Here is a 9,300-nt window from a genome sequence, read left to right on the forward strand (position 1 = left end):
GAGGAGAGGAGAGGAGCTGTTACTCACAGATTGTGTTTGTCCTTCGCTCTCAAAGAGGACCATGACATCAAGATGATGACATGACTTGCAGTTGACTTTGATTTGAGTGAGGGAGGGCTGTGTAAGATCACCAGGCTCACTTTCTTCTGAGCCATCTGGGTCCAGTGGCCCAATATTCATCAGGATGACTGGAAATGGCCCCATTAGACACCTAAGGAGCAGAGAGAGGAATATATAGGGTGGGAGACACAGAAAAAGATACTGAGGGCTATGGATGCAGAGAAAGTGACTAGGGACCACAGGAGATACTGTATATTTTAGTATATATATGATCTATAAACTGACTGTAAAGGGCAGAACCAGAATAATTTATACAATAACAACTCTGTAAAATGTGGAAAGCTGTGAGAGCTATGATGGATTTAATTACCCATTCACTATTGCAGCTGATGCATGGAAGAAACGTACTATATGCCTTCTGACAGAGAGGCGACGGATCTAGTGTGCAGAATGAGAGAAATATTCTTGTACACAGCCAATGAGGGAATTTGTTTTGCTTGACTATAGATATTTGTTACGAGAAATTTATTTTTCTTTTTTTCTTTTTAAATTGGGGTGGGGAGTGTGATGAAGAGAAAATAAATTTCTATTCATTAAAAAAATTTTTTTTTATTAGAGAGGTGGGGGGTGTGTGTGCTACGTGTGGAACGTCGCGTGCACTGTCATAGGAGGTCACTACAGAATTAATTTTGCTTAATTGTTTTAATTTGCTTACAAAAAGGCACCTCACGGGAGAAACAAACACCAGTAAAACCTAGAGCGCGAGCGCTGGAGAGAGCCGGGCCGGGGCCACACCTCCACGGTCACTCGGGGAGGCAGGAGGCTACGTGGAAGGGGCGGGTCGCAGCCCTGCGGAAGGAGGCGGGTGGGGGCGGAAGGAGCTGGGGCTGGGGCTGCAGGGGTGCAGGGGCAGAGGCTGGGGCTCCGCCAGGATCCTCTGCAGCCCACGCTTCGGGAGGTGGGGCTCATGGCCGCTCTGGGTCGGCGCCTCCCTCGCCCGGCCTTGGCGCTGCTGCTGCTGCTGCTGGCGGCCTGTGGTTTCCTGGTGCTACCGTCGCTCCTCAGCGCGGCGGGCGGAGGCCAGCAGCTGGATTTGAGGGAGCTTCTGGCGTTGTCAGTGGCTGCGGCCGAGGCCGGGGGCCGGAGGGTGCGGGCTGTCCATGAAGCCGGGCCGGACCTGCAGCAGAGGACCAAGGGCCAAACCCAGGAGGGCGCAGAGGAGCTGCTCACCGCGGGAGACCTGCAGTCCCACCGCTGCATGGCCAGCCTGTGGGCCAGTACCTTCCCTGGCATTCGGGTGAGGGCCACGTTTGGGGGGGTGGCGGTGGGGGCGAGGCTGAAGCACTGCTCGATCCATGCTACCCGAGAGCCTCCTAGGGTGGGCTCTTGGGCAGGTTCCTACATCCTCTCCCCAAATCCCTGAGATTGGCTGGGGCTCGTAACCTACAAAGGAAATTGATGCCGTAGGAGAGCAAACACTATTCAGGGTCCCTGGAGAGGGTAAGGACTGAGTGGAGTTCAGGCCCCTGAAGCTTAGATAGCAATGTGCGGAGGAATATTAGCTGAGGTTCCAGGATCGCTCAAGGTGAATAGTTCCCCCTTTCTCGGGAACCATTAATCAGCTGTCTTCAGACCGGAATCACGGGGCTATACCATTCTTTTACCTTTCTCCACTACCTAAGCCCTCTCTTCCCAACACTGTGCTTGTGTGTATGTATTTGTATGTGTGTAGGTATATATGTATGTGTTGGGGGGATATGTACTTCTAGCTCAGGGTGACAGCTGACTCACCCCTCAGGTAATTTCTGAGGAGCATGATGAAGCTGCCTTGGACCTTTCAGAACCTTGGGATGGAAAGATCCCCCTGGACATCCAGGAAATGGTCCCAAGTGGCCAGACAGTGTCTATGGAGAGTGTGACCATCTGGATTGATCCTTTGGATGCTACACAGGAGTACACAGGTTTGTGTAGTAATGATCAGAGATGCTGGGAAAGAGAACCTAAGAACCAGGGGATGGATTTGGGAGCCCACTTTTTCAGTTTTTTGGGATTGAAATTCAGTAGAGGTCTGTGATGGGAAAGGGGACCCTTCCCTTCTCTCTCAGCTCAAGACCAGAATTAGTATTGATGTGGGATTCTTACAGATTGTGTCCACTCTTTGGCTGATATTTCCTCAGTTTTGCTGCTCCTCTTTGTCCTTGTTTCCCTAGAGGGTCTCCTGTCTTATGTGACCACAATGGTGTGTGTGGCAGTGGATGGGAAGCCGGTCATTGGAGTAATCCACAAACCCTTTTCAGGGTTCACAGGTAGGGAACAGGGGACCAAGGGTAATGGTGGTGCTGGTAGAAGTGGAGAAGAAAGCTTGTTTCTAGTCTAGGGGAATCTCATGCTTCTCATTGAGGGAGGAGTCCAGATTTTGGCCTAAAGTGACTCCCCTATGTCCCACTTCTCCTTATGGATCTTCTGATCTTCCCTAGCATCATGCCAGGTACCTATTCACTCACAACTCTTTCTTTGTAGCTTGGGCACTGGTTGGACACGGAGCCAATGTTAGTGCCCGGGATTCATATGATAAGAAGAGTCCTCGACTCATTGTTTCCCGATCCCATGCTGGGACCGTGCGTACCTTTAGTCAGAAAGCTTTTGGGACCAACGTGAACATCATCCCTGCTGGGGGAGCAGGTAAATGGGAAAATAGCAGAATGTACACTTGGACCATGGGTAAGGGTAGGTGGAAGTTCATAATATCCCTTGGAGATGGGTGGTCTTGGATCCAGGAAGTAGGAAAATGGGGCTGGTTCTGCTCTGTTCTTCTGCTGGAACAACACCAAAAGGCTAGGCTACTTTTTGGGGACATATCCCCATTGTTCCTTGTGGGGAGGATTTTGGCCTGCTCCAGATTTGTGGGAATTATGTGCTATGGGGGGGTCGGCTGGGAAGACAGTGGCTTTCTGGCCAGCTAAGGGAATGCTTCTTGCTTTCCAAAGGGTATAAGGTACTATCCCTCTTGAACCTCAACACTGCTGAACAACCAGATCAAGCAGATGCTTACCTCCACATCACCTTCATCAAGAAGTGGGACATCTGTGCAGGGAATGCAGTGCTGTCAGCCCTAGGGGGCCACATGACCACCCTGGATGGGAAGGACATTGATTATCTGGATTCCCCAGGAAACAAAGAAGGGCTGATTGCCAGTGTGGGTTTGGACCACCTGGAACTGGTGAAGAAAGTCAGTGGTTTGGAGGAGCAGGTGAGAAAAGAGTAGCTGTGAGGAGTCCCCTGATGCTGCCTCCAGCCCACTCGTCTGCTCTTTAGGACCCTCAGCCAGGGGCTGAGGGTCAAAGGGGCAGAATTAGAGATTAAATTCAACTTCTCTTGAGGAGAAGGGAAACTTTTATAGGATTATTTTATAATAAAAGGTCTTTTGAGCTATTTTATTGTGCCCTAGACAAAGTTTCCCAAACATTTGACCTAATGCCCTCTTTAAAAAAAAATTACTCAGCACCCCTCTGGGGTTAGGTTGTTAAACCTTATTTTTATTCAGTGCCCCCCCTCCCCCACCACATTGCACCCAAGGGTACTACCCTGCCCACTTTGGGAAACTGTGCTAGACAGAAGGGGGATACATGACTTCTGGGCCTGACTTTCCTGGGCAGGGAATATTTCCTGGGTCTAATAATCTCCATAGTTCTCCTTGTAGGTCTGCAGAGATCACCCAAAGAGGAGCATTGGGGGGTATCACGCTCAGTGAGGCCTGGGAAGGGGTGTTAATTCTAGTTTCAGGGAGCTGTTTCAGGTTTCCTGGAGAAAATTGGACACTCCTGGGGCAACCTGGTATTTTGAATCTCTGTATCTCCGCAATGCTACATTTCTTTCTCATTCATTATCCAATTTGATTCCCAGAGTAGTCAGTATTTTTCCCATTTGTTAGGAACCAGGCCCACAGCAGTAAAGTAATTTAATATATTAGGATTTTAGAGTTGGAAAGGACCTTATAGAGCAGCTAGTTCAATAATCTTTGTTTCACAGATGAAGAAAATTAGACCTTAGAAAGGTTAAATGATTTACCCAAGGTCACACAAAAAAATAGTGACATCTTGACTAGGATATTGTTTCTTAATTCCTTGTTAAAGGCTCTTTCCATCCTACGCCATGGCCTGCCTGGAGTGGTTCCTGAAGATGACTGAAAACATTGGAGGCTGGCCACAGTAATACTAGGGAGCCAAAAGAACTCTGATTCCCTCTGATAATTCAAAGTCTAGAATACTGGGCCTTGAAGAAGTTGCCATACTGCTGGGGAGGAATCCTAGGCTTAGAGTAGCCCAGAAGAAGGAAGTCAATTGACTATCAGATTCTAGTTCTTGGAACCCTCAGGCATTTCCTATTCATACCTGCCTGTATTTCCAGCTGGCTGTCTTTTCCTTTTCCAACCTTGCCAGGGCATCTCCAAGCCCTTAGAGCCTTCAGTGGGAGGAAATGTCAGAGAATGAAAACCACCCAGTCAAGAATTAGGAAGGCAACTCAGCTGGACGTTTGAAACTGGGGGGGAGGGGAGAGGTGGGAGGTGGTAGACATAGGTTCCCTCTCCCTAACCTTGCTTTAGTTGTATCAGCATGGCCTTATCTGAAGAGGCTGATGTTTTCTGCCCACATGAGGAGATACTGTGATGCCCTTTGAAAAAGGAAGAACTTTGGGGATGCAGCAGTGGAAACTCAGGGCTAATGGAGGCTGCTTGGGGCGATCGCTTTGACCAAGTCAGAAAAACACTCGCGTGGCTGCTGTTACCTTTAAAAATAAGTTGTTTTTTTTTTTTAATTTTACCCTTTTTTAAACTCCTTTTTATTAACGGATAAATATTAGAAAATTGTCTCTCAGGCTCTGTGGTCAGGGGCAGGCCAGGCTGGCCCTGCTCTCTGGGGTGTGAGCCCCCTCTGGGGGTGCTGGCTTGGTTTTCAAGGTGAGGCTGTCCCTCCACGGCTCATACACAAGTGTGTAGCTCTCAGCCCTCTTGACTGTGAATTTATAGGTGCGGCTGGGCAGCAGGTTTCGGATGTCAAATGTACAGCTGGCCACTGGGATGACACCACATTGCACCCGCTCCTGCTGACTCCGGGGCTCCAGGAGCTTGAAGCGGAGCTCGAATTGCTCAGGCACGGCTGGCTGGATTGTCACAAACCAGCGCAGGCTTGCCCAATCATGGTGTGCCACTGATTCCTTTCGGTCGAACATCACTGGCATCTTGGTGCTCAGCATCAGCCGTATGTGGGGGATTTTGGTGGCACCAATGTCTGACACCAGACGATGCTTGATGTGCAGACGGCCTGGCACCATCATGGCTAGGAAGTTGTCCATCACTGCTGACAAGTCTGCCAGCCGCTGCTCCACTGTATCCCAGCAAGACAGGAAGGGGAGCGTGTCATGTGATTCCAAAAGGGCCACCAGTTTGGCCCGCCCTCTGTCCAGCTGTTCCAGTAGGTCACTGAGCAGAAGCAGCTGGATTTTGGTCTGGGCTGTACCCACTTTTTTCATGCGCTGGAATTTCCAGGGGTCAATAAGCTGGAACATGGTGCTAGGCAGCATTAGGGGATTCTGGTCACCTAGGGCCAGGTGCTTTGGGAGGATCTCGATGTAGTAGGAGCACTTCTTTAGCAGCTCCATTCGGGCATGGTGGCGTTTCAGGAGGTGGGGGCTCAGGTCCGAGGTCAGGAACTCCCGGAGAATGTTCCTCCGATCTGTGTATGTCCTCCAGGCCTCAGTCTCTAGCTGCTGCTCCTCCTCTAGAGACTGGAGGCTCTGTGGGCTGCCCAGTTTCATCCTGTTTAGGCCCAGATCCATTGCCCCAAAGCTCATCTTTTCAGGGCTCTGCAATGAGGGAACTGAGGACCATAGTTGAGAAGGAGATGGGTGAGTGACTCTACTCCACCAAGATTAGACTCCCCCTGAGGGTAGGATCATAGATTTAGAGCTGGAAGGGACCTTAGAGGTCTGTTATTCTGACCCCCCTTCATTATACAGAGGAGGAAAATGAGATCCAGAGTGACTGGCCTGAGGTCAGTGAACAAACAGAGCTGAGATTTGAGTTCAAGTTCTCTGACTCCAAACCAAATTCTTTGCAATGCACTAGGGCTGAGTAAATGGACATTTTCCCAGTGACTGGGACACCCTTCCCAAAACTGGCTGGACTCTTCCCCTGATATGCCACTGGACACAAACCATTGCTGTTTCTCCAGAGAAAGGGCAAAAGAGTAGGTTAGTTCTATGATGGAACTTTACCTCTAGGGGCAATGGGGTGTGGGCCAGGGATAACCTGCCTAACTAACCTTTTCTAGGAAGAGGAAGTGTGAGTGAGCATGGCCTGAGCCCTTAGACACTGGTTTGGTTGTCCAAACTGATTCTAACTTTCCTCCCAATCTTTCCTGGAAGGGGAATCCTGTGGGAAAGTGCTAGCAGTCTATCTATATCCAGACCTCTGTCTCTTCTAGGGAGGGAGAAGTGATTTTATGAATAAAAAAATGGGAAATAGGGAGGGACACACTGAGGTCAATGGGTTAGGACTGTCTTTGGTGTTCTCTTAATAATCATTCCTTACATTTTCATTATATTTTGAGAGACAGTTTGCTGAAATGGAAAGAGCCCTGGACTTGGAATTAGAATTCTGCTGCCACCACTTGATACCTGTTTGTGACCTTGGGCAGATCACCTAAGCTCTCTGATCCTCCATTTCTTCTATAAAAGAGATAATTGTTCTACCTACCTCATTGGGCTTGTTGTGAAAATGAAATGAGATAGTCTAGGAATGGGAGGTGTGATAGAAAAAAGTTTCAGAAATCTGAGCTATTTGATAGAATCCTTTGGTCCTCAGAAATAAGCCTTTGGGTAGATATCATCTCCTTGCTACAAATTAGAAAATGACAGCTAGAGTGGTTAAGCAATTTGTCCAAGATCACACCTTGAGTTAGTAGCAGAACTAGGAATCTAACATGTATATAAAATACATATACATGTATATGCCTGTTCACCCCCAAATTTGGTGCTGTCTTAAATACACCACTGAAAAGGTTCCAGCATCCCCATTGTTGGCCATCAGCTGCTCATAGTATCATCCCAGGGGATGAGTCCACCTCATGGTCACTTCTAGTATCTGGGTCCAGTTTGGGGGAGGAGTCTAGAGGGCTGGGTACCGTAGTAAATAAGCACTGTGTTAGAAAACACAAGGCATGAATTTGCAGCCAAAAAGTCTAGAAGAGTGAGTTCTCAAGTTCATGTTCATGGATGGATTCAACCCAATTTTTTTCTGACTATGCTGGTCTTGCAAAAGCTGAATTTAGCAGAATTGTTACCCCCTGAGCATATTGGACAGAGCATCCCTGATTTTCAGAATGGGTTACAAAGTTGTATTCTGGGATCTTCGGGAAGGGATTTGGATTCTGGGAAGGGCATAGTTAACCTGATTGTTTAAGGAAACAGGATACATTGCCTCTGCCCTGAGGGCAGTTTCAACCTGACGTCTGGAAGGAAGTGGGGCAGCGAGGACATCTTTGGGTTTTGGGGAGAAGCCAGAATTCTGAATTTCCAAGGTTTAACGGGATGTGCTTATTTCTCTGCCCTTGGGAAACCTAACCGTGGTTCAAATTCTGCATCCAGCTTTGGCTAGCTCCTTGCTGAACGCTTGCCTCAATCTTTGCCCCCCAGTGCCTATGTGCTGCCAGCCCAATTCTTGACTATATAATAGTCTGTTTATCTTGGTTGGGAAGTCTCCTGAGCCTCAGAACTGCTGAAGGAGCTGGGAGCATCCCCTGTTGACCCAAGATCTTTTAAAGACCCCTTCACAACTGCTACCTCAATTATCCAACCTCATCCGGTCTCATTTCCACCCTCCAGACTCCCCCTAACCCAAAGTGTTTGCCATGCCACTCCTGTTCCTCCCCGAACCCCCAGGATCGAGCGTTTTAGCAGCCAAGCTCCACTCCCCACACCCGGTCCTCCACTCACCCCTAGGGACTTGCCGCAGCCTCGGAAGCAGAGCGGAGCCACAGGGCTGGAGTGTGGCCAGACGCCCCAGGCTCCCAGGACTCGGCCAGAGAAAAGAGGCGGTTGCTATGGTGACCTTGGGGCATTGTGACGCCCCGAATTTCAGGGAGACCTCATTTTCTCAATCCACCTCCGGGATAGAGAAGGGAGAAGGGAGACCTGGATCCTCATATCGCTCCTTCCGTTGGGGCCCGAAAACAGGATCAGAAAGCTGGACGAGACCAGAGACCATCTAGGGACAGAAGGACAAGACGTGTAGAGAGGTATCAGCTGACGTGATTGAGAACGGAAAAGATTGAGGTTCACCCTGTGTTTTCGACGGTCTTCTTTCGCCTTCCATAAAGGTGCCCTTCGGTGACTTCGACCCAATTTATGACAGGCTTAAGAGGCTGAAGCTGGATCTGAGATGGGATCCGGGATGTGGGCTGGAGGATTAACGTTGGGCTATGGACTGAAGGTCTGTGGGTGTTGGCCTGCCTGGGAGATTCGTTCTTAATCAGGTCCGAAGGGCAACAGGACTCCCCGCCTATTTGATTGGTGGCTGAAGCAGAACAGAAGGTGTCACTTTGTCCTCTTAGTAAGTAGTACCTGATTTAAAGTTGGAGGGACTCATAGATGTAATTTAGTCCAACCTCATTTTACAGGTGAGAAAACAGAGGTTCTGAGGACCATAAAATCAGGCAAGTAAAGAAGCAGGGCTGGGAATTGAAACATCTCTGATTTCGATTCCAGTATTTTCCTCATTATTTATCTTATTGCATTCCCCCCTCTCCCCCCACGTAAAACAATCTGCTTCAGAATAGAGATCTTCCCTTTATGGTTATGTAGGTCTGAAATTGAGACAAGGGTAGGATGGGATGAGAGGATTGAGAGCCTTTTGAAAGCTCTTTCTATGGTGGAAGTCCTTGGTAGTCAAGATTATAGGATTAGATCCAAATTTGATTAGCGATTCCCAAGTCAATCCTGATTCTGGCACCGTGCCTGGAATACAGTAAGTGACTTGACCCCTTTCCCTACTCGGTATTCTCTACCTGGATACATGAACTTAGAAATTTGGGGATATTTCCTAAATAAGGAACTGGATTAATTTTACTGTTTGAGGAGAGAAAGAGCAAAGAAGGCAAGATAGTGATGTATAAACAATGCATTCTGGGCAAACACAGTCAGGGACACTCCTGTGAATATTTCTTCATACTTGCAGGTTAGTCT

The 9,300-nt window shown here is 48.6% G+C and overlaps 2 protein-coding genes across 5 annotated transcripts; one reads left to right on the plus strand and one right to left on the minus strand.

Moving 5' to 3' along the window:
* Positions 1–1,027: 1,027 nt before the first annotated feature.
* LOC140519838 (inositol monophosphatase 3-like) lies at positions 1,028–8,668 on the plus strand. Of its 4 annotated transcripts, none has more exons than XM_072633297.1 (6): positions 1,028–1,357; positions 1,859–2,021; positions 2,271–2,366; positions 2,581–2,742; positions 3,048–3,310; positions 6,671–8,668. In XM_072633297.1, exons 1-6 carry the CDS (start codon positions 1,028–1,030, stop codon positions 6,680–6,682), a joined length of 1,026 nt encoding a protein of 341 aa, XP_072489398.1. In that variant the 3' UTR covers positions 6,683–8,668. The 4 variants fall into 4 exon arrangements, with proteins under 4 accessions (XP_072489398.1, XP_072489396.1, XP_072489397.1 ...); XM_072633295.1 differs by having other exon boundaries at positions 6,675–8,668; XM_072633296.1 differs by lacking the exon at positions 6,671–8,668 and adding an exon at positions 4,194–4,929.
* Positions 4,842–8,177, minus strand: FNDC11 (fibronectin type III domain containing 11). The gene is given in 3 exon segments (XM_072633294.1): positions 4,842–5,936; positions 8,053–8,134; positions 8,136–8,177. Coding segments are annotated over 3 exon segments (1,116 nt in total). The 3' UTR covers positions 4,842–4,944.
* Positions 8,669–9,300: the final 632 nt, after the last annotated feature.

The sequence above is a fragment of the Notamacropus eugenii genome, chromosome 1 (genome assembly GCF_028372415.1).
Source record: "Notamacropus eugenii isolate mMacEug1 chromosome 1, mMacEug1.pri_v2, whole genome shotgun sequence".
Lineage (NCBI taxonomy): Eukaryota > Metazoa > Chordata > Mammalia > Diprotodontia > Macropodidae > Notamacropus > Notamacropus eugenii.